The sequence below is a fragment of the Eublepharis macularius genome, chromosome 16 (assembly GCF_028583425.1).
Source record: "Eublepharis macularius isolate TG4126 chromosome 16, MPM_Emac_v1.0, whole genome shotgun sequence".
In the NCBI taxonomy this organism is placed as follows: Eukaryota; Metazoa; Chordata; class Lepidosauria; order Squamata; family Eublepharidae; genus Eublepharis; species Eublepharis macularius.
The window spans coordinates 47,037,156-47,055,325 of record NC_072805.1 but is presented as its reverse complement, the minus strand read 5'-3'; the positions used below and the strand labels follow the sequence as shown (position 1 = coordinate 47,055,325).

The window sequence follows — 18,170 nt, the reverse complement described above, 5'->3', positions numbered from 1 at the left end:
ACCACAATCCGGACCATGGAACTGGGCAGGCCACCTTTCACAAGATGCCTGGGTTGGGTCTGCGTGGAGCAGAAGGGCAGAGAGGATGTGTGTCAAGGCCCCCGTGGCGATTCTCAGCAGCCGCCCAAGACCCTTTTCTCTGCAGGTGCCGAGGACAGACCCAGGACATTCTGCCATGCAAAGCCAATACTGAGCGATGGGTCACTCTCCCAGACATAGACGGGGGATGCGAAGTACAGAGGGCAAGCACGTGGGGTTGCATGCATGCCCACACATCACACATTAACCCAATATGCAGCGGAGACCTAAAACGGTACTCCTGCAGCCCAACGGCTGGAAGCATGCATGCGCACCCACCCACCGAGGCCCTGACACCCCTGCCCATGGTCAGGCAGCCACGCAGTGCAAAGCTCCTTCTCGATGCTGCCCCTGATAAACACTGCTCGGAATCTCGCTTGGACCTCCTTTGGGAGAGGCTTACCGTTCAGCGTGTCCGTGTGAACCTTCAGGTGGCGCTCGCAGTTGGCTTTTGTGGTGAAGGCGGAGAGGCAGATCAGGCAAACGAATGGCCTCTCTCCTGAAAGAGAAGCCGGGGGGGAAAGAGCCGACGGTGAGGCCAGGCACTCCCTGCGCCCCCTAACTGCAGGGCCCTTCTCAAGTCACCAGCAATAGGACTCCCTCCTCCTCCCTCCTCCTTCCCCCTCCCCAAGGATGGCCCTCTAGTTTCTACCTCCCTCCCCTCGTACCACTGTGACTGCGCATGTGGATCTCCAGGGAACTGGCACTGGGGCAGCTTTTCTTGCACTGCGGGAACGGGCAGATGCGCTCATTGGGGTAGGCCTCCTTGGGCTTCTCGTCTACCGCGGGCGACGCAACGTTCTGCCGGCTGGCACAGTAGTACATAAGGTGAGCCTGCAAGTTGCGCTCGCTACGGTACCAAATGCCGCAGTCTTTGCAAGGAAAGACATCCTCTGGAAGGAAGGGAAACGAGGGGGGGGAGAGGACACCGATGAGAAGGAAGCGCCAGGATTCTCTCTCTCCTTCTCCCCACCCCAGCCCAAGAGCAACGCCCAGAAGGCTTCCGCTCTGGGGTGACCTGCGAAGGAGGCAACATACATACTGTTCACAACGGCCGTGGCCAGGATTGCAGCCATGCCCGCCTGCTGTGGCAGGAGCTGTATTTCAGGGGGCAGCACTGCTGGGCAGGCGGGGTCCCCGGGCTCAGGTTTCACAGTGTGGTTGGGGATGCCCATCGGCTCAGCCATGACGAACGCCTTCAGGGATTCTCCTTCCGGGATGGCCTTGGTGGTTTTGCACCAGATAGAGTCGTCTAAGGAACGGTAAGAGGAACAACTTTGGGGTGATTCTGCAATTGCTGAGCAATGGGAAAGGGCTGGAAGGTAGAGGCAAGAGTAAACAGTTGGCAGAATCTCGCACGCGAGAGTGGGTACCGAATCATACGGTTGTGAGAATGGGCATAACAGAGATATCTGTGACTCTGCGATCACATGCATGTGCAAAGTCCATAACCAAAGGGGAGGCGGGGCAAAATACTCCCTCCCCCAGCCCTCCTCCTACAATTAATTTTGGGTTCAGGTATGTATTTATGTGCCCTGATCGGGATAGCCCAGGTGAGCCTGATCTCATTCGATCTCAGAAGCTAAGCAGGGTCGGCCTTGGTTAGCAACTGGATGGGAGACCTCCAGCGAAGACCGGGGCTGCAGAGGTAGGCAGTGGCAAACCACCTCTGATAGTCTCTTGCCATGAAAACCCTGCTAGGAGAGGGGAAATGCTTAAGAAATAAATTCTTAGTATCGGAGAGGGGATGTTTTGAGCCTCTTGGGCTGACATTTACTGCCTTGCAAGGTTGTGGCGAGGCGGAAGTGCAGCTGCGAGGGAAGCAGAAGACGGCTGGAGCTTGCAATACATGCAGTCTCCCCTAGATGGCAACATCAGCCCACGCATCCACTGACGTTGGCAAGAACAGCTCCCACCTCCTCAAACTCTCCCCTTTGCTGAGTTCTGCTCTGCCACCCGGAGCATGCAAGGGCCTCTTCCTTGCTCTGCCTCGTAGCACCCTCCCAGATATGCGGCCCTGAACAGACATTCCTACGCATTCCCTCCTTAAAACCCACCTTTCCCTGGGAGAGTTGGCCATTTAATCTCGTTTTCAACAACAGCCAAGATTTAAATGCCCCTAACCGGCGTTTGTACCCACCCTTCTCTTCTTCCACTGCCCCCCCCCCCAATTGTGTTTCCCCATTGTACATTTTAGATTGCCGGCCCCTCAGGAAAAGGGAGCTGTCCATTTCTGCCTGTGTCACTCTGGGGTGTAGAAAAGTCTGGGCATGGACCATGACCAGAAATGCCAGGGGGTCCGCAAAGGCCAGACTGCCACAGAGGGCTAGGTATGGGACCGTGTTCCCCCTTAAATGAAAGAGAAACACTGTCTGGCTGTCTGTTTGTTCCACAGCACAATTCCAAGAGCTGCTGCTCACCTTTAAAGCCCCGATAGCTTGGGACCGGGCTGCCTGAAGGATCGCTTTTTTCTGGTCTGTCCTGCCCTCTCGTTCAGATCATCACTACAAGCTCTGCTAATGGTGCCCTTACCAGCAAACCAGAGGCAAGCGGTGACGAGAGACGGGGCTTTCTCAGTGGTGGCTTCTGGCCAGGGAGTGCTTTCCGAACCCTTGCCATTCATCCAGCACCCACCTTACTGGCATTTAGGCAACAGGTGCAAACATTTCTTTCCACCCAGACTTTTAGATAATGTTTTGTATCATTTTAGGTGGGCAGCCGTGTTGGTCTGCAACAGAACAGCAGGATTTGAGTCCAGTGGCACCTGAAAGCCCAACAAAGTTTTCAGCTTATAAGCTTTCGAGACTCACAGCTCCCTTCGTCAGACACGAGGTGAGAGCTCTAACTCTCTAAAGCTTACATTATGAAAATCGTGTCGGTCTCTAAGGTGCCACTGGACTCAAATCCTGCCATTTTGTACTGTAACACCCTTCTCTACAGCCTGCCCGTATCCTGATTCTTCACATTCTTTTTTAATACTGCCGTCTTTGTTGACTGGATGAGAATTTATTGATGGAATTTTATTAATAATTTTAATTGGACTATTTGTATTGTTTTATCATTTTACTTCTGCTGTTATCTGCCTCTGACAAGGTAAAAATATTCCAAGTAAGAAATGCTCTATCCACGTGTATCAACAACTCGACCAGCTTCCAGCTGCTCTGGTCATGAGCCCCCAAGTCAGGCATTCAAGAGCTATACAAGTCCAGGACAGGCCTAACCAGAGAAAACAGGAAGACACCTCTGTCTGCCCAAAGGAGACAAACGGGGACGGAGAATTCCACGCTGCCCTGGACTTCCCTTAGCCCCTTTCAAGGCCCTACAGAATACAACAGCACCTCCCACCTTACTTCTCCCCCTGCCCAGCAGTCCAGGGAAGCAGCTGCCATGTAAATACCAACCCTTTTTATAGACCACCAAGCTGGCCTCTCCTTCTCCAGGAACCAACGGCAGTTTCGAGAGCCAGCATGTCTCGTCTTCCAGCATCAGGGTCACAGGGGGGTTCGGCTGCCAACAAAACACAAGAGTCGGTTTAACGTGGACCTGAAAAATCAGGGCCTGGAGCAAGGAAGGAACTCCCCCCCTGCCCCCCCCCCGTCTCTGCAGACTACACAGCCACCAGCAGGGTCTGAAGAAGATTCCTTCTGTGCTGCTCAGGATGGACCAAAGGAAACAAGTAAGGACATTTTGGAATTCGCTGCCACTGGCCGCTAGTGCCGACGGCTTCAGACTGACTGATGGAGGACGGGCCCATCCATGGCTAAAGGGGACCTCTGTATCCAAAGGCTGTTGAACTCTGAATAGCAGAGCTGGGAGGAAGCATTCATGGAAGGCCTGGGCTGTCTGCTGGCCCTCCGGGGCATCTAGTTGGCTACGACCGGGTGCTGGACCGGGTGGATGACTGGTTGGGTCGAGCCGGGAGAGTTCTTAACACCTGGACCCTTTCCAGCGCCACTTGCACGGAAGAGCTACCTGTGAAAAAAGACTCCTCGGTCCAAACTGGGGCGGGGGAGAGAAGAGGGCCAGGGGAGCAGGAGACTTCACAAGGTCACAGCGCACACCAGACAGGCCCCCTGCGGAAGCTGACCCTGCTGCTGGCTGCCCGGCCAGCCCCTGGCCTGCCAACATCCCTTGGAGCGTGACTGTGAACACAACAAGCTTGTTATTTCCTCCTCTCCTTAACCTGGGGGCTGACCGTGGCAGGCGGTGTAGGAAACAGCCACTTCACCCCTAACCTCACTAAACACAGGGAGGAAAAGAGACGGGGGGAGGGGAGGGAGATGGGGCAGGACTGGGGCAGCTTTGCGCTGCTTTCGCAAGACAATAGGAAGAGCCTCGTTCCCCGGCCAGGAGCCCAGCCTTCGTGCTGCTGACGCAGCGACAGATGTTCAGTGGAGACAGGAAGAGGAGACCCGCGTGGACCGGGCAAAGCAGGCCCCCGGAGCCCAAGGCCATAAAGGGGGCTGCTTCCTACCACGTAGGTGCTTCTCCCTCCCACCACGTGGAAGAAGTGGTGGGACCTTGGTTGCAGGCAGGAGACCTGAACAGCACCAGCCCAGGCTTGAATGCACCCAACAGGATCTTTTGCCTCCACCCTGTTTTCCAACTTGAAAGGCCCTATGCCAAAAAAAGGGGATGCCTCCCAGGCTGGATGGACTCTAGAAACAAGTCTCAGAGGAAGAGGTCACGGATAAGTAACGGGAAGCCCCGTGGCCAAATCCAGTCTCTAGGATATCACCACCGCGTGGTCCTCGAGTTGCAAAACGGATTTGTGGAAGAAGAGTGACAGAATGTCCTGGCATCCCAAATGGGATTCTAGCCTGGCACCCTCCGCCCTCTTCCTGCAAACATACATTTTAACCAGGGAGCTGGACTATTCCTCAGGCATTGTGAGTCGGAGAGAGGAAGAGAGGAAGAGAGAAAGAGTGCCATCTCCCTGCCAGTTTTTAATACATGGGCCCTACTACACTTCTCAACTTGCCAAAATACAAACAGCCCTTCGAAGTGACCCAGAAATACCTGCCCCTCTTCAAAAGATGCAGGTTGGCACAAGGTGCCACTCTTCTGAGAAACCCATACCCATCCCAAGACTGGCCGAAAACGGACCTGGTGGTGATACAGGAGATGTACATCGCCAGGGCGGGCCTCAAAGAGGTGGGATGTGTAGTGTGGGAATACCCATGCCTTACCAAGGGGTGAGAATGGGACTGGGAAAAGGGACCAGAGGTGCAGCGACCCTTAGGAAACACAATGCACTTCTGCAGGAAATGCAACGGTGGGGAGACTCTCTCGGGGGGGGGGTGCGATGGCACGAGAGTGTGGGGAAGCGGTCTCTGGGAAAGCCACCTACGCCTCCGATCAATGGCTGCCTCAGCCCCCCCCCATTCTGTGCCCCCCCCACTTCGCTGGCTCTCGGCCTCAGCTCCTCTCAGCCTTCATGTGCCGCTAATGAATATTAATGAGCAGAGGAGGGAAAGAGAGAGAGAGAGGGGGGAAAATTAATCTGCCTGATCCTTCGATGGCTGCAGCAGTAACGATATGAAATCTAATTATTCGTCCCAATATTTCTAAACCCCCCAACTCAGACTGACAGTCTTGGTCGGTTTAGGGCTTATCACTTGAAGGAGCAGAGTGCTCATGGCTTGATAAAAACACACACACACACACGTATGCACACTTCTCTCTCGCTTACACACACACACACGCGCTGCTGACAGTGCAAGAAAGGCAGCAGTCCTAATTCTGGAGTATGTGCATGTGTGGGGGCAGAAATATGTCTATCCTGTAGGCACGGGAGGGTATTTAAAGGGGGTGTGCGTGATTCTCTGACCTGCTGCTTCAGCACTTCTCACGGCAGCTCGCCACGGCAGCCTCGGCCGGGAACCTTCTAGCCCACAGAGCTGCACAAGGGAGCGTTGGGTGGCCCCGTCCACAGGACGGAAAGAGGCACAAGCCTCGCCCCCCCCCCCCATCCAGCTCTCTTACCAAGCACTGGTTTTGCCCCACCACAAAGAGGATCTTTTCTCTCATTGGCATCCTGCCCCCCCTTTGCATCAGCCATTTTCTTTGAGCATGAAATACCTGAAATGTATTCAGGTCACTCCCTGGTCTGAACTGCTCCAGGTCTTGCCTGCATGTGTTTTGGGGATTTCTTTTTTGGTGGTGGTGGTGGGGTGTGTGTGTGTGGTGGGGGGGGGGGCGTGTTATGTCCTGCCTTAGTCCTCTGACCTCCTTCTGACTCCATGGACTTGGCCAGGCAGGTATCAACCAGGCATAGTCACTCCTTGATTTCCAGCCCTGACAGCTAGAGGTCTGCTTTTGTTTCTAAGGTAAAAGGCAAAGTTCTCAGGCGCTGGAATTCCAGATGCCCATTATCTTTTTTCCATAGCTGTGTGCTGCACCGCCCCCCCCCCCCCATCCTGAGCAATCCTCAAGACCCAAAGCTTTTTCTACCCCACCCCCGGCCTGGGTGCCCCGCCTTCACCCCCCCCCCCCCTTTTGTGCTCTCTGGCCAGAGAGTGTGTCCCTCCGGAGTTCTGTACAGCAGCTGGCACACTGGTGAGGCTGACTGCATGCGGGGTAGGAGCAACTGCGTATTTCCCCCCTTTGCACACCACGTACGCAACCAACACAGCACAACATGGCTGCCTGCAGACAGCATTAACGTCCACTGGAGTGCGCATTCCCATTAAGACACTTCATAGCACAAGTGGTTTGCACACAAATTTCCACAAGGAGGCCTATCCAAGCGGTCTAGCTCACACCTGTGACTCTCCCAGGTGGCAGGACAAAGGGAGAAGCCAAGTCCAAGGCGGCCCTTCCTGCGGTGTCGCTCGCCCTGCTCCTTCATGGCTATCAGGGTCCCCAGGGCCTCTTGAGCCGAACAGCAAAACTTGCCTCTCTACAGAGGACTCCATCCCGCAGCCACACCAGGCCGGCTTCAGAATAATCTCCCTTTATTTCTTCCCCACAATGCCTGAAGGGGGGGGGGGTGATAAAAAAGGCCGTGACAGACAAACATTGGCAACCAAGGTGTGGCTTCCTTTCTGGGCGGCTTCCATGCCAGCCCCTCTGTGGTAAGTGGGACGGGCAGCGCGGCAGCTCTGAGAACCCTCCTTGTTTCCCCCTTAACAAAGAGGTCAGTGTCTCGGATCTGCAGAGGCCCAGATAACCATCAGAAACTCTATCTGAGCAACATCCGCTTGGGACGCTTTATCTGGGGCAGCCCAGACCCCTCGCCAAGCGGGGGAAGGCAACCATCAGACTGGTTAATCAGTAACCTCTGGCAGGATTCGGCCTCCCGGCAGGAAGGAGGGGGGGGGAAGATTCTCTTGCCTTTTAAAACCAGTCAGTTGCTGGTCTTGCAGAGGGCTGAGGTGGTGGTGGGGGGGCTGTCCCAAAGGCAACCTGCTGTGGCATAAATCCAGCAGTGAGGGGAGCCACCCATTAAAAGCAGGCTCCCCCCGCCCCCGCTGCTTTGTGACAGATTTGGCTGGGCAGACAATGGGGCGGATTGTGTGGCCTTTCACTGTCCAGCAACGCCATTAGGAGTCCAAGTCTGTAGGAAGTCTGAGGCAGCTCAGCTCCCAGCAAGACCACCCCCCCCCCCGGCCCCATCCAGGCAGGGACACAGAGCCCTCGCTCTTCCTGAAATGCCAAAAAGACAGGGTTCCCTGAGGCTGCAGAGGTGTGAAGCCATTCGGACTAATAACATAACAATAATATTCGATTTATATACTGCCCTTCAGGACAACTTAACACCTACTCAGAGTGGTTTACAAAGTGTGTTGGTATTATCCTCACGACAATCACCCTGTGAGGTGGGTGGGGGATGAGAGAGCTCTGAGAGAGCTGTGACTGACCCAAGGCCACCCAGCTGGCTTCAAGCGGAGGAGTGGAGAACCCAACCTGGCTCTCCAGATGAGAGTCCCGCGCTCTTAACCACTACACCAAACTGGCTCTCTTGTGAGCAAGACTGACCCAGATGCATTTATAGGGGTCTGGTGGATTTCTGGCTGGCCGCCCCCCTCCCCTATTCCCCTCTTTTCGTCTGAGCTTAGTTCTCATTTTGATTCCCCCACCCCCAAGCCCCAGGTATGAGATCTGCTGTGGGCCTAAATTGTGACACCACTTAGCCCACCAGTCCCCCTTTCCCCAAAAAATCCCAGACCGGATCCTTGTTCTGGCACAGAAGGAAAGATGCAGCCGGGGGAACTTGCCCTCCTCGCAGCTCTCCCCCTTCTCTGTCTCCAAGCCAGAAAAACCAAGTCACTTTCCGTGATGGAGGCTGGCGAGTCCTTCTTCTAGGCATAGACAGTGAAGGGAAGCAAGTGGCAAAATAAGAGGAGGGGGGAGGCAGGGCTGGGAACCATCAGCAGAGCTTGATAAGGGAAGCTGCTGAAATGGGAGCAAAAATATTTAGACAATAAATGAAGTATCAGAAAAAAGCAACAGCATATCTTTAAGAAATCAATCATCCTGTACCGGTTGTCTGGACAAACGGCGCCACAGGAGAGATAGCCGCCAAACTGGCAAGATAAGGGTTAATCAAGGATTTAATTCGGCAAAAGATAAACGGGAGGCTGAGAGGCTCAGAGAAAGAGAAAGGGAGAGGAGAGGCCAAGACTTTCTGTCCCATTATTTCTTGCCAGCACCATCAAGAGCTGGACGGCTTCCCGCCAGGCCCACCTCCCGGCTTCCCTCCCCTCCCTTAAGGAGACAGGATCTCGGGCAGAGTTGGGGGACAATATCACGGCAAGCGGCAGATGAATCACGCAGAGGCCAGGCCTTGGGACCAGCCCCCCACCCCCAGGATGTTTGGACCGAACCAGCGAGAAGCACAGCACACGATGAGGCCGTGAATACCCCATTTCCCTCCTACTCACCCCTTCTTTTGGGGAGGGGGTCCAGTTCTGCTCCCCTCTAGCACCTCTCCTCTCTTAAGGATGAGCTGAATAGCTTTTCTGAAAGGGTGTTCCAGGGTGTTGCTGAGCTCTCTACATTATTTACAAGCCATGCCCGTGGCACTTCCGGGATGCACCTCTTGTTCTACAGTATTCTAAGCCTTTATTTTGAAAGATTTTGCAATATTCCAATTGGAGTCGAGACAGGAACCTTTGTGCAATAAAGGACAACTCTCCTTCCCCTTTGTGCAATAAGGGGCAACTCTCCCTCCCCCTTAAAAAAAGCCACACCCTTTTCTACCGACCCGTATCTTGAGTTAGATTTCCTTTGGCTCTTCTGCTAGAAATTGGCCAGCTCAAAGGTTGAAGCAGCCTGAGAGAGACAATCTTGGGGGAAGGAAACGGGGGCTCAGTGGACCCTCACCCAGTTCCCTTTATGCTTTTGCAGTGTTGATGCGGTGGGGAGGGGGAGGATGGTCTCACACGAGGAAAGCAGGGGCCGAGAAACCCTTTCCCTCTTGCATTGCAAGAATAGAAGAACTGTTCAACTGGCTCATACTGTCTCAGTCCACCATCCCGTTTCTTTGAGTGGCTGGAGGGGGCTTCAAGAGAAGAAGCCCACAAGTAGGGCGTGACGGCAACAACCCCTGCCATTTTCTTGTCCCTCAGCAACTGATATAATAACAATGGGCTTATATCCTTGACCTGGATAGCCTGGGAGGGCCTGATCATGTCAGATCTCAGAAGCTAAGCAGGGCCAGCTTAGCCAGGGCTGCAGAGGCAGGCAATGGCAAACTACCTCTGTTGGTCTCTTGCCATGAAAACCAGGGGTTGCCATAAGTCAACTATAAGTCAACCCCTGAAAACCAGGGGTCGCCATAAGTCAACTATAACTTGAGGGCAGGATTTCATTCATTTCATGCTTATATAGCACTCTTCTACGCAAATTAGAGCCCCACTCAAAGCAATGAACAAAGTCAGCGTTATGATAATCCCCACAACAGAGCTGGGGAGCTGTGCTGAGAGGAGCGGCTTACCCAAGGCCGCCTGCTGAACCCATAGCAGTAGTGGGATTTGAACCAGCTGAGTGCTGATTCACAGCCAAACCACTTAACCACTATACTACAGCAGCTCAGAGATATTCGGAGATACTCTTAACCTGTAGGGTCCATTCAGCTATCATGGATTCTGACAAACCTCTTCCACATGTTTGTCAAATTGTCTTTTAAAGCCCTCACGTCGCCTTGTGGCAGTGAGTTCCATAAGTTAATGGGCGTACCTTTCCAAATAACATCCTGAATCTACCACCCACTAATTTCACTGGATTCCCATATTCGAGGAGGAGGAGAATGTTCTTTCTATTTTCTTCTGACTAGGCATAGCTTCATAAACCATTTCCCCCTCTGTCTTTTTCTCTAAAAGGACAAGCCACAAAGCTGTTCATAGGAGAAAAGGTGCTCCAGTGCTTTAAAATAGTTTCAGTTGCCCTTTTTGGCACTTTTCCCAGTTCTACCATACCCCTTCTGAGATGGAGTAACCAGATAACGGAGCGCTCCGAATGAGGATGCACTATGGTTTAAAGTAGGGGAATTAGGATACTGGCTGTTTTATTTCCAGCGCTTCTCCTAATTACCCTTAGAGTGGATCAACTTCGTAACTGCTGCATGTTGAATTAACAGATTCATGGAGTTATCCACTATGACCCAAACATTTGGATGGAGACAGCCTCATTGCATATGTGAAGTCAATAATCTTTGTCCCAATATGAACACATATGAGTTTTCTTATAGTGAAACAGGACTTTCACCAACCTGGACAATTTGGGGTCACCTGCAAAACGGGCCTCTATACATCTAGCTTTAGATTATTTATGAAGATGCTAAAGAGTTCCACTTATCAACATAGAACAAAAGACTGCCCTGGAGTAAGTCCAGCAGATAAGACGCTCCAGCCTGGATTTCGAAAACACACCATGGGACACATCGACAAGTGAGCCTTTTGAAAACTTGGGGCTGATGAGATATAACCTTGCCATAATATCTGCTAAGGAGATAAGGCATCTCTCTGTGGTTTGGGCAGTGCTAAAATCAGGTGGCGGCACGTGAGAAAGAAGGAAATGGATGCTTGGATGCCACTGTTTGGACGCAGTCTTTAAACATCAGCTATTGTCTCTCTCTCTCTCTCTCTCTCTCTCTCCCTCTCCCTCTCCCTCTCCCTCTCCCTCTCTCTCTCTCTCTCACACACACACACACACACACACACACACACACACACACACACACACACACACACACACACACTTTGGAGACCTCAAGACTCTTTCATCAGAGATCTGCAACCCTTTCTGTGCTCATTTCGTGACTTACTCTTGGTCAAGATAAAGTCGCAAGGTGCTGGCAGGGTTGTAAGATGTCTCTCTATAGGCAGGGGACAGCAGTTTTGAATACCACCTGATGTTAACCATTATTCTCTGTAAGTAGAAACTAGCATGCGCAGAATAGATTGGACTATACCTCTTTCCCTGATGGGCTAGTTTAAAAAAAAATTGCAGGGGGCATTCAAAACCAGCTATGGAGATTATTTTGAAATGTCCTTATTCATTTCATTTGTGAATGAGATTTTTGGAGTCCCAACAACACAGATACTTTGGGTTGTTACTTTATAACAAATGAACGAGTTTTGTATTTGAGTTGTTTGTTGCTATATGTACACTGATACACAGGTAAAGGTATGTAATGAAATTCCCTATTTATATTATGTTTTCACTCATATTTTTGCTCTTTTTATTATTACTCAGTGCAATCTTTTTTTTTACTGTTTGTCTGCTTGCTTAGTACCCTGCCCTGACTCCTTCTACTGGCATGCACAGGTGAACTGCTCTGCTGGAAGGGTTCTTACCATCTCGCCGTGCCCTGGAGAAGCAGCCAGCTCGCTGTGGATGTTGCCCGGGTATGGACCCCACGACAAGCCCTCGGGCACGTTCTGCTTGGCAAAGACTTCGCTCTCGCCCTCGGATGTTGTCAGCTGCAGCTCACCTGGCAGAAAGAGGGCGAGAAATGGGGGGGGAGGTTGGAGTTAGGGGGAAGGAAAGGCAGTGACACATCCACACACACACACACACACACACACAATGTTCCCAGGCCACCTCTGCCACTACGGAAAGGTGCTCTACGTTATGCATCCAGATGTTGGGTTTTTTTATTTCTTACCGCCATGGAGGTGGCATGACTAGGCAGTTCCCACAATGCCTACAAAACCACTTCCAACGTCAGCCACTTCCTTCGGAAGAAAAGCCCATTTCTGTGGAACCCCCCTCCCAAGTAGCTTCCCCCCACAACTCACTGCTTCAGCAGCCTTTGGCCTTGGCTGCACTTCTGAAGGAAAAAAACGGAGCCCTCTGTTATTTGAGTAACCCTTTGATGCCTCTTGAGTTTGTGACTAATCTATTCAGCTTTATCCAGGCCCAAATCTGGAATTGGCCTTTTCGGATAAGATGCAAAGCCTCCACTCGGTCCGGCCTGAGGGCTCCCACTTGCACAGGCATGGCCAAGATGGCCGCCATCGCCAAGATGGCCGCCATCTCGTTATGGAAGATGTCTGGGGCAGTTTGGCAGTATCAACAGATCGACGTGGATTCACCCCACCAAATTAGGCTGTGCTCTTACCACATCTGACAGGTATACACGTGGCAGCAATGCCTGAGATGTAATGTCAGGCAGGGTGAGAGAAAGAGCAGCTGTTTTTATTAGTCACTAAATTAGCCACAGCAGTATCAGACTACGGATGGGTTCAAATCTCGTTCAGCCATGATGCGCTTTGGGTGATTTTAACCTAGTCCCCCCCACACACACACACTCAGCTGAACTTACTGCACAAGAGGACAAAATGGAGCCCAGGAGAACCACATCTGTGGCCCTGAGCTCCATAGAAGAGTAGAATAAAAATGATAGTGATTCTTGCGTCAGACCTATGTGCCTCTCTTCATTACTCTTTGCCACATTGCAAACTCTCAAACAAACCCCCCAAATTCCAGGAGTTTCTGTGGGTGGACACCAGCTCCATCCCATCGCTACACTCTCTGGCTACCCTGAATGGTGCCCACCAGGCAAGGGAAAAAAGATCAAAGTTGGTTGGCATTCCTCCATCCGAAGGGAGTCTGTCTTTTGCTTCATTAGGACCCTCATTTGAGGCAGCTCCCAGCAGTAATGGCCTTGATGGGCTGATAAGCCTCTCGCTTTAATGGGTTAGATAACATGTAAATAGGTTAGGAAGACTTGCCCTAAAATGTTTTCGCTGCACCTTCATCTCTCAGCAGGCAGATAAGATGGCAGCTAAGCAATACACCGACGGAGACTAAACCGAGATGCCCCACACCCCTCAGTGTACATCTGAAAGCGGAGATACCCCTGAGACGGGGGCAAGCCCTGAGTCTCTCTCCCCTACTCCCTCCAAAGAGGGAGGCGTTCCTGGGGAGAGGCGGAGGCATGGGAAGGCGGCTGGGCTGGCCGGCCAGGATCCAGCACCAACTTCCTGCGTGGGAAACAAGCCCTTGAAATCAGATTGCTCCTTTCACCAAAGGACATCAAATGCTCCGGGGTGGACAGGGAGACAAGAGTCCCAGGGTACTGATGCTTGTCAGAACGGAGGTGAAATGCTTTGGCCGTGAGCGTCTCCACTCAGGCTGCCCCAGCCTTCTCCCCCATTCTTTGCTGGTGACTCCATAGGATGCTTCCAGTGTGCATGGGCTGGGCCAGCACGTTCTCTTCTGCTGACCCTCCACGACCAAGAAACAGAGGGAGGTCTTTCCTGAAGTCTCCAATAGCCCTCCCAAGGGATGCCCACTTGGCCTCATCCTGGCCATCCAAACACCAAAGTCTGTTCAAGCATTTGGCAATAACTTCCCTCCTTCCTCAGATCTGGTACAGTGGTTCCCTACCCCCTCTCCCTTTAAAAAAGAAAACAGCCTGTAAAGAGCTGCCTTGAGAACTCATTTGGGACAGAACACCATCGCCTACAACTGCAATTAAACAAAAAGCAAAAGAGATTCTTCCCCATGCAATAGGTGGCAACTTACAAGGACTTTCCCTAATGCGCTTTTCTATCACACCAGCCACCGAGTATTTTCCTGAACTGGTTTCAGTGAAGCACAGACACACTGCACATGGCCTGATGTGCTCGCCATTAACGTTACCTTATGGGTTCCCAACATTAATTAAACATTGCTGGCACCGTTTCAGGTGGGCAGCCGTGTTGGTCTGAAGTAGAAGAGCAAGATCCGGGCCGAGTAGCACCTTAAAGACCAACTAGATTTCCAGAGGATGAGCTTATGAGAGTCAGTGCTCTCGTCCTCACAGGCAGAAGGGGAACCAAGACCCATTCTGACATCAGGCGGTGACTCAGGCCAGACTGGGGGGCTGACTGAGGGACTGGTTTGTGCGTTTTTATGCTATTCCTGGATTTTTACTTTGGTTTTCAATTGTACGGTTTGATCAGGTTTTTTAATTGTGTTTTGCCTGATTTCAAAAGGATTATACGCTGTCTTGAGAAGACTTGCATCAAAAAGCAGGGTAAAGAAATCCGAAGCGATAAACTGAATGGGGGTAGCACTGTAGGAAGGGCACCGATTTATTGCAAGAACAGCTGCCGGGATAAAGAGAGCGGAAAAGAAAATCCAACCTTTTTCCAGAGCTCTAGCCAGCCCCGCCCCGCATGAGTCCAGCTGATTGTAAGAACCCAGGGCACTGCTGAACTCAGTCTTGGGATTACTGACTCTTGAAGGTGAGAAGGGGCAACGGGTGAAAAGCCATTTTTCCAGCATCTCTAATCCCTTGCCCAGGAATAGCCGTGAAGGGCTCTAAAGGACAGCAGGACAAGGATAACAGAAGGAGGCTCACAGATGCCTCCTTCTCCAAATTCCCCTCTTCAGTTCTCTCAGGAAATCAGAGCAAAATTCAATGAAAATATGCCGGGGTAGGGGAAAAGAGACAGAAGAGAATCCCTTGTGGTTTTGGATTTGAGACGAGCCAAGAAGAGGAGTGAAACTGAAAACTCGGAGAACAGTCAAAAACCCAGCTTGGTCTAATTCAAATTTCAGACCCGGAAGAGATGCAAGAAAGCTGTCACAGTGTCTTATGAATGGCAGCTGACCTCTCCAGACGTGCCTGGAAGTGGGTCCTTGGTCCTGGGGTAGCCTATTTTTGTATGTGGGTCAGCTTTATGTCTGCATCCATGGAAGCAAAAGAGCACTCTGCATGTGCTCAGAAGGCATTCTTGCCATTCAAAGAAGAGTCCAGAACTAAACCCTAAGGACCACTGGTTCCAATTAAGAGCCAAAATATAAGTGACGCCTGACACTAGTTGGACACTTGTCAGCTTCCCTCAAGTTTTGAGGGGAAATGTAGGCATCCTGGTCTTGCAGCTGTAATGGAGAGCCAAGCTGTAAAACCAGGACGCCTACATTCCCCATCAAAACTTGAGGGAAGCTGACAAGTGTCCAACCTGTGTCAGGTGTCACTTGTAGCTTGGCTCTCAGTCTCCAGTTCAGAAGTGCAGAATGCTTCCTTCCACTTATATGATGGCAACCCTCCAAACCAAGGCACTACTAGCTGTGAGAATGTGGGAAACGGCACTCAGGATCCCTTGCAATTCTGCAAAAGATTCCAGTGAGAAATTTGGATCATGCACCACTTAATTGCTTCCTCTAATGTTAACTTAGTGCAATCCTAAACAGAGTTACTCTGTTTGCAATGAGCCTAGACAGGAGTTACTCTTTTTAGAATTGCGCTGTTAGACAACTGGATAGGGAAAACAATCTATTGTTTCCCCCCCCCCTGGTTTAAAAAGACTATTTAATGATATCAGGTTGGCTTAAACAAACCTCAAGCCCAGATGGAAAGCCACTCTTCTATATGAACAAAGCACTCCTCGGAGTTTACAGTGTTTGCCATCTGTACAAGTTTCTCTAGAAAGGGAAATGCTTAGGCGCTTTCTACAAGTGATGCTTAAATCATTTTCTGTATTTCTAAGGTCTGAGTCTTGTGTGTAAAACCTACTTCCAAGAACATACATTTGGTTTACTAATGTTTCTCTGCTCTACTTTGTATCTTGCATTAAGAATTACATGCCAGCCCAAAAGGTACTCTTAGCAGAAACAAGGGCTGAGCCAGGGTAAGGCTACCTTTGCCTAGAGGCATGCAATAGAGAGAATCAAAAGCGGGTTGAGAGGTGTGTGCATGCATTTCTTTTGACTCATTGCCACCTCTAGTCAAAGGAGTCCTGCAAGTTTGTGAAACCAATTATTCCAACCTGCTTGCAATCTCTCTTGCAAACCTACTCTTGGAAAGCAACGCCATACAGTCTGTCTTACGCCTCAGAAAGCAGTGGTTCCTCTAAGAAAGCATAGTGCTACCACAGGGTGCAAGCCATCGTTTCTGCTCTCTGTTGCAGACAACCAAGAGCTTCTTACTCTTCAGGAACCTTGAGGGAAGCTGCCAACTTAGGGTTAAACGACAAGTTCTGGCCAGCTTGGCAAACGAGCGGATTTTGTGCCCAACAACTGCCAGCCTTCCTCCTGCTTCTTGCTGGCTAATCAGTTGCGTTTGGGTCAGGAGACCATGCCTCCGAGATAAGAGCCTTTTTGCCTGACACTTTCCATGTCAGAGCACTCCATCTTCTGTGTATCAATCCCCACCAGAGAAAACACATAGCCACTGATAAAGAAGGCAACCGTTCCAGACGCAAGGGGACAAAAATAGGGCAAGCCAAGCCAGCTGCTTCCCTCCCTTCAGCCCTGCTGGATTTTGCAAAAAAAAAAAAGAAAAGAAAAGAAACGGACAGGACAGGAATTATGCCCCTAACTAAAAGCCAAACGGGATGGAGATTCAGGAAAACAAAGTGGAAACTGAGCAGCCTCTGACAGTAACTCACTGCACAGTTCAGGCCAATGGACACTCTTAAGGAGTCTGTTCTTGCCAGTCAATAAGCCCAGGAACAGAAGCCTCCTGCCCCGGCAAGCCATTTTTCACCCACATGGCAGAGCAGACAAACTAGGGCTGGATCCTTCCAGACCAGGCCAAGACAGCTCAGAGCTGAAACCGCAATTTCAAATGCGTCTCATTGGTGACTGTAAGAAAAATGCTCTTGTTCTTGCAAAGTGTACGCTCAAGACAAGGGGAATGAAGGCTGAAAGATGCTGCGGATACATCCATGTTCAGACAGGAGGTTGGTTGGCTGTTCTGCAATGTACCCCCCCCCCCCCCATGGAATTTTCTGACAAAGAAGATCTTCCTTTACCCATCAAGGGAAAACCTTTTCCATTTCCCAGTGTTGCTGTTTTAATTTTGGCAATCATTTTTATTAGGGATTTTGTTTTATTGATTGTATTATTGCATTACCTGATTTTAAATATATTTACCTCTTGAATTTATGACCTTTTGGCCTCGCTGTTTACAATTCATTTTGCTCTACCACTGCATGTGTATATAACATTTCCACCCACCTGACGAAAGTGGTGCTGGCTCAGGAAAGCCCAAGGCACAATACATCAGTTAAGCTCCGAAGGTGCCCAAGACGCTCTGCTAAATTTTATCTCAAGAGGGTAACACAAAGCTCCCTCTCCGACATCAAGAGATATTTGTCTGCCCAGCTGAGTTTTGCTGTTGTGGAAATGTGTTTGCATGGTTTCAGTGTGGTAGGAAACTTCAGTTTTTTAAACACTCTTGTGAATGAGCCAACAACAGGCAAATGGGTACTATATTCCTCAGATCGCAATCTCTCCTTGTTCTCTACATGCCTGGAATTCTGTCCCCAAATTCCCGTGCCATGCTGCCTTTTGCTCTTTTCCTTCAATCCCCAATTTCCATCACCTGCTTAGCTTTTCTCTTCAAGAAGCCTAAGAGGAGGCATAACTCTGTTCCTTCACATTTCTCCTCTTGGGATCCTTTTCTCTCTCCCAATCTCAGGTGAGACTGCAAGCTCCTCAAGGCGGTGACCTGACTTTTGCTTATGTTACTGCAAAGCACCACAAATAACAGTAGCAACATGCAGGCAAGAAAAGAGCAATGCATCTTTATAGCCACAGCTCCCCTTTCTACAGGTGCACTCAGGAGTACCTGTGTGAACATGGTCTTTGTCACCTACATATAGCCTGCAACTGCCTGCATCTGGGACAGACTGGTGGAAGATCAGGGA

General features: G+C 50.9%; 1 protein-coding gene across 4 annotated transcripts in view; it reads right to left on the bottom strand.

The window, feature by feature from the left end:
- ZFPM1 (zinc finger protein, FOG family member 1) overlaps nucleotides 1-18,170 on the bottom strand; it is a 96,718-nt gene that overhangs the window by 4,008 nt on the left and 74,540 nt on the right. For 3 of the 4 annotated variants that reach the window (XM_055000869.1, XM_055000872.1, XM_055000871.1), the window contains 5 exons: nucleotides 11,880-12,016; nucleotides 3,480-3,585; nucleotides 1,121-1,330; nucleotides 747-971; nucleotides 482-577 (listed from right to left, as the gene is read on the bottom strand). In XM_055000869.1, coding sequence (XP_054856844.1) covers nucleotides 482-577; nucleotides 747-971; nucleotides 1,121-1,330; nucleotides 3,480-3,585; nucleotides 11,880-12,016 — 774 coding nt within the window. The remainder of the gene's footprint in view (nucleotides 1-481; nucleotides 578-746; nucleotides 972-1,120; nucleotides 1,331-3,479; nucleotides 3,586-11,879; nucleotides 12,017-18,170) is intronic. The other variant, XM_055000870.1, reaches the window with a different exon arrangement.